The sequence below is a fragment of the Jaculus jaculus genome, chromosome 13, assembly GCF_020740685.1.
Source record: "Jaculus jaculus isolate mJacJac1 chromosome 13, mJacJac1.mat.Y.cur, whole genome shotgun sequence".
NCBI lineage: Eukaryota > Metazoa > Chordata > Mammalia > Rodentia > Dipodidae > Jaculus > Jaculus jaculus.
The window spans coordinates 24,892,797-24,898,796 of NC_059114.1; the positions used below are offsets into that span (position 1 = coordinate 24,892,797).

Here is a 6,000-nt window from a genome sequence, read left to right on the forward strand (position 1 = left end):
AACTTAAGGGCTGGACAGATGGCACAGTGGTTAAAGTGCTTGCCTGCAAAGCCAAAGGACCCAGGTTCAATTCCTCAGGACCCATATAAGCCAGATGCACAAGGTGCCACATGCATCTGGAGTTCATTTACAGTGGCTAAAGGCCCTGGCATACTCATTCTCTCTCACTATCTGCCTCTTTCTCTGTCTCTCTTAAATAAAAATAAATTGTTTTAAAGATCAGGAATTAAAAAAAAAAGAAAAAAAAGAAAGAACCTAAAGGTAGAGAGTAGCTCAGTGGTTAAAGGTGCTTGCTTGGAAAGCTGGACAGCCTGGGTTTGATTCCCCAGTATCTACGTATGCACAAAGTTGTACATATGTCTGGAGTTTCTTTGCAGTGACAGGAGGCCCTGTGATTGCAAACAATTTTTTTTTTAAGCCAGGGTCTCATTCTAGCCTTGGCTGGCCTTGAGCTCATGGTTATCCTCCTGCCTCTGCCTCCCCAGTGCTGAAATTAAAGGCAACCACCACCAGTCCCCACCCCTAAATAATACATTGTTTAAAATTCAAAACAAACAAACAAGAAAACCATGATCTCTTTCCATGAGCACACACCAAAAAATAAAAACAAAGAAAAGCCTTTAATCTTTATAAGGCAAGAACAGCTTATGACATTGGCCTAAAGGCCACTGATCTTTGCAGTACTTTCTTAGAGAATGTTTCCCATTTGAAATTTGTTACTCACATAGATTTTTTTGGTTTTCCAAAGTAGGGTCTCACTCTAGCCCAGGCCAGAAGTCAGTATGTATCTCAGGCTGGGCTTGAATTCACAGCAAGCAATCCTACCTCTGCCTCCCAAGTGCTGGGATCAAAGGCGTGCCTCACCATGTCCAGCAATTTTTTTTTTTTTTTTAAGGTAGGGTTTCACCTGAGTCCAAGCTGCCCTGGAATTCACTATGTAGTCTCAGGATGGCCTAAAACTCACAGCGATCCTTCCACCTCTGCTGACCAAGTGCTGGGATTAAAGGCATGTGCCACCATACCCAGCTTAAAAAATTCTTAAAGGAATTGTATGCTAGCATTATGCAACATCCTTTATCATTTGACATGTGTGCATGAATGCACATGTATGTGGAGGTCTGAGGAAGTTCTTACCTTCCACCTTGAGACTAGGTCTCTTGTTCACTGTTGTGTTTTTAGGCCATCTTTCCTGGCTCTGCCTCCCATCTTGTTACAGGCATGCTGGGATTACAGGCTCCTGAGCTACTAAAAGTAGTCCAGTTTTTTATGTGGGCGGGGTTCTGAACTCCTTCAGGCTTGCACAGTAAGCACTTAATGCCACAGAGCCCATCTCCCCAGCCATTATTTGACTTTTGCCTTACAATAATTATACAGCAGGTTAGCCATTTGGGGGGAATGTAAGGGGTTAAAAGATAGGGGTGCTTTTGTAAATCATCTTTTGGTATGATTTGTGTGTGTTTGTGTGTTCATATGCGTGTAGGCACATGTCTATGGAGCCAGGGTCTACTGGGTTTCTCCTCCCTTTTTTTTTTTTTAATTTTTTATTTTATTTTTTATTTATTTGAGAGCGATAGACACAGAGAGAAAGACAGATAGAGGGAGAGAGAGAGAATGGGCGCGCCAGGGCTTCCAGCCTCTGCAAACGAACTCCAGACGCGTGCGCCCCCTTGTGCATCTGGCTAACGTGGGACCTGGGGAACCGAGCCTTGAACCGGGGTCCTTAGGCTTCACAGGCAAGCGCTTAACCGCTAAGCCATCTCTCCAGCCCATTCTCCTCCCTTTACTGAGGCAGTGTCTCTCACCTGAACCCAGAGCTTGCCAATATAGCTAGTCTGCCCCAGTGATCCCCTATATTTACGCCTCAGGCATTAGGATTACATGTAGGGTACCACACGCACATAACATTTATGTGGGTGCTCAAGCTTCAAATTTTGCTCTTCATGCTATGTGGCAAGTGTTTTATCTGCTGAGCCATCTCCTGGGCCCCTTCAAGCAATTCTGTATCAGCATCGGTCTGTCCTTCCCTCATTATCAGTGGCTCTACACATGAAGCTCATAGCTTCCTGCCACCATCTAGTCCACATGCAGATTCCTGCTGCCTTTGGGAGATTGGGTGATCCTTGCCTAAATGGTCTGGTGCACATCCAAGAATTGGCAGGCGTGAAGGTTTTCCTGGCTCATGTTTATCAGGACTAGTGCCCCATTTCTCAACCCACCTCAAGCCCTTCAAAATGCACTCTATCAACTGGCCCTTAACATTAATTTAAAAAGAGGTTTTTTTTTGAGGATTGCCATGAGTTTGTGGCCATGCTGAGACTACATAGTGAACTCCAGGTCAGCCTCGGCTAGAGTGAGACCCTACCTTGAAAAAAATTTTTAAAACTTGGTGTGTAGGTAGATGTGCATGTGTACACATGACAGCACATGTGTGAAGGTCACAGGAACACTTGGGTTGGTTCTCATTCTTCATTTGAGGCAGGGTCTCATTGTTAGGTGTACGTACCACATCAGCTGTGGTCAACAAGCTTCTGAGAAATTCTGTCTCTGCCTCTCATCTTGCCAGGCATCCTGGAATTACAGATTTCCACAGGTTCTGCTTTGGACATGGGTCTGCGAATTTGAACTCGGGCTTGAGTGGCAAACAGTTAACCACTGAGACCTGAGACATCCTGGCCATACCTTTTTTTAAATATTTTATTATTTATTTGATAGAGAATATGGGGCATGCCAGGGCTTCCAGTCACTGCAAATGAACTCCAGACACATGTGCCCCCTTGTGCATCTGGCTAACGTGGTTCCTGGGGAATTGAACCTTTAACTACTACACCATTCCTCTAGCCACCCCTTTTTTTTTTTTTAAATTACCACTCCATTCCGTAGGAAATGGAAGTGATTACTAGTGAGGATAAGCAGAGGTTTGAGGCAGGGTCTCACTCTAGCCCAGGCTGACTTGGAATTCACTCTGTAGTCGGAGGGTGCCCTTAAAGTCATGGCGATCCTCCTACCTCTGCCTCCAAGTGTTGCCATTAAAGGTGTGTGCCACCACACCCAGCTATTTTTTTTTTTTAATAGTTCTGAGAATGGAAACTAGGTAGGATCTTACACAAGCCTGAAACTGCTGTGCCATTGACACCCTGAGCCCAGTCTAAAGGCTCGTCATGAATATCTTTTTAACCTTTACAGTTGTTTGGTGAACATGGCCCTCATTAAGGGAGCAGCTAGGGCTGGAGCAGAGGCGCCCCATTTGCAGTGCTGCGCGCCTGCGTTGAGGGACCTTAGATTCTGCATCTTCTGTGCCTCACCTGGTTTCCTCTCCTGCAGACTGCAACAAGGTCACTGACCAATGCCTGTCCTTCTTCAAACGCTGTGGAAATATCTGTCACATTGACCTGAGGTACTGCAAGCAAGTCACCAAGGAAGGCTGTGAGCAGTTTATAGCTGAAATGTCTGTGAGTGTCCAGTTTGGACAAGTGGAAGAAAAACTCCTGCAAAAACTTAGTTAGTCCTGGGACAAGTATGTAAATATTGGGAGTATAACTGGGGAGGGGAAGGACTACAAAAAAGGGGGGCTTTTATTTCCCATTGGAACAACAGACCACAGAATGATTCCATTTTGCAAGTCTTACCAAGGGAGAAGCCGTTCAACCACCCATTTGGGGATTAATGAGCCAGATGCTTTCCTCTGGCCTTCCTGCATCCTAACTGCACTGCTTTCTGGACCATTTCTAAGGCGGCCTTTAGAAGACATTCCCATTGGCAAGGAGGATGGGCTTTGGAGAAATCCTCTTCCAGGTGTGAGCTTAGTGCTTTCATTGGTGTTTTTGTTATGGACACCTTGTTCCTTGAAACACCAAGGCTTCTGGTGTCAACATACAGTGGACCACATACCACATGTGCAACTGTCTTGACACATTTTGTTTGGTTGGTTTTGTTACATCTTACATTATGCAGAAGTATTTTTGTACAAATTGTTTAAAAATTATTTATGCAAGATTGAATGCATACCAGTGTTTTTATTGTTTTGAGATTGCCAACTTTCCTGGTTTCCCTCAAGTACAGAGAACTTAACCTGTACTTCATGAACACAAAGATATGCCCAGGTGTGACAGGGGAGGAGGCAGTAACCTTTCCCCTTAAAAGCATGCTTAACTGGAAGTTAGAGCCTACTTTGTATGTCAAGAAGTTACACGAGCATGTTGTGGATAAACGTAAAATTATAGTTGAAGTAAGATACTCTGCCAAGTTTCCTCAGTAGAGAATTCACCTTTTCCTCAAAATTTTACAATTCCGACTTAAACCTTTTGCACTCAGCAGAGTTTTGCTCCAAGCATGAACTCTTGTCTTCTCCATAGATTTAATTGATGCCATGTCTCAAGTAGAATAAATGCACCCACACAGCCTTTCCTTTCCTCCTTTCTCCTTTAAAGATTCTCATCTAGGTTGGTAACCTGGCTGTTTCCTAGTTGTAAAGTTCTGCATCCATAAGTGCCATTGTTGTACGGTGGTGTTTCCTATACCTTCCCTGATGCAATTTTACCTTTGTTGAATTTGTATAAACAATTGTACAAAAAAAAGAAAAAAGAAAGACAGACTTGGTGTTTGAGGTTTGTTTTTTATTTTTGGAGAAGACTAGAAATCCAATTGTAAAACCCAAGGTCAGCAGTCTCAACATTGTGTGGAGAGGAAACTAGACACTTTGCATTACTCTTCCCTAGAAGTTTCTCAAATGTGGAGGGCAGGCTAGGGATGATGGCACATGTCTTTAATCCCAGTGCTCGGGAGACAGGTAGGAAGATCACTGTAAGTTCAAGGTCAGCCTGGGCTAGAGGGGATTCCCGACCTGGAGGGGGGTGGGAAATAAAGTGGAGGATAAATGGGTATCATTTTCCCAACCTCCCACAGGAGACAATGTGGCTGGATTCTGCCCAGGTGAGTGGCCTTGGGCATGAGGACTGACATATTCAAAGAAATGAAAGGAAAATTTTAAACCACAACTCTTGGATAGTCTCATGACTAAAGATGGGAAAGATAAATATTTCTTGGCCCTGTAAGACAAGTCCTTCCTGCTAGCAGTACAGTACTTTTTTTTTTAATATTTGAGAGAGAAAGGGTGTGGCAGGGCTTCCTGCCACCACAAATAAGCTCTAAACACATCCGACATTGTGCAACTGGCTGGGGAATCGAACCCTGGCAGTCAGGATTTGCAAGCAAGAGCCTTTAACCACTGAGCCATCTCTCCAGCTCCAGCAGTCCAGTTTTGTATTTTTTTTTCTTTGTGCTCTGGCAAGATGGTTATATTAAAGTGGCAAATGCTATAAAGACTCCATTTAAAGCTATAACTTTTGTTAATTTAAATCCAGAGATCATTTCTGACTCAACCTAGAAACACTGAGAACATCTATTATACCCTAGAATCGGACAGAAATCCACATAATTAAGATTAGTTAACACTTGAGCGTACCTTATTTTTATTTATTTACTATTTATTTGATAACAGAGAAAGAGGGAGAGAGAATGGGCACGCCAGAGCCGCCAGCCGCTGCAGACAAACTCCAGACACGTGTACCCTCATCTGGCTAACGTAGGTCCTGAAGAATCAAACCTGGGTCCTTTGGCTGTGCAGGCAAACACCTTAACCACTAAGGCTTGCCTTTGCTGGCCTAGTGGTTCACTGTGCAAATGTAATTTTTTTTTAAAATATTTTTTGAGAGAAAGAGGAAAGTGGGGGAGAGTAGGCCTGCTAGGGCCCCTAGCCACTGCAAACAAATGCCAGACATGTGCATGTACTACTTTATCTGGCTTACGTGAATCATGGGGAATTGAATCTGTGCCCTTAGGCTTTACAGGCAATCACCTAAACCACTAAGCCATCTCTTCAGCCCAAGATATAAAATTTTTTGTGGAGACTTAAAGTTCTCCAAACTTCAGATAAGACAAAACTGTTACCCTGCTGTTTAGAAAAACAACCTCACCCCCTTTCAGGTTTTTGGTATTTTTTTC

The 6,000-nt window shown here is 43.7% G+C and overlaps 1 protein-coding gene across 1 annotated transcript in view; it reads left to right on the forward strand.

Annotated features, from left to right (window-relative positions):
• Kdm2b (lysine demethylase 2B) overlaps nt 1-4,589 on the forward strand; it is a 131,303-nt gene extending 126,714 nt beyond the window's left edge. The window contains exon 22 of the mRNA XM_045132118.1: nt 3,322-4,589. Within this exon, the coding sequence (XP_044988053.1) occupies nt 3,322-3,503 (182 nt within the window). The 3' untranslated portion in view covers nt 3,504-4,589. The remainder of the gene's footprint in view (nt 1-3,321) is intronic.
• The last annotated feature ends 1,411 nt before the right edge of the window (nt 4,590-6,000 follow it).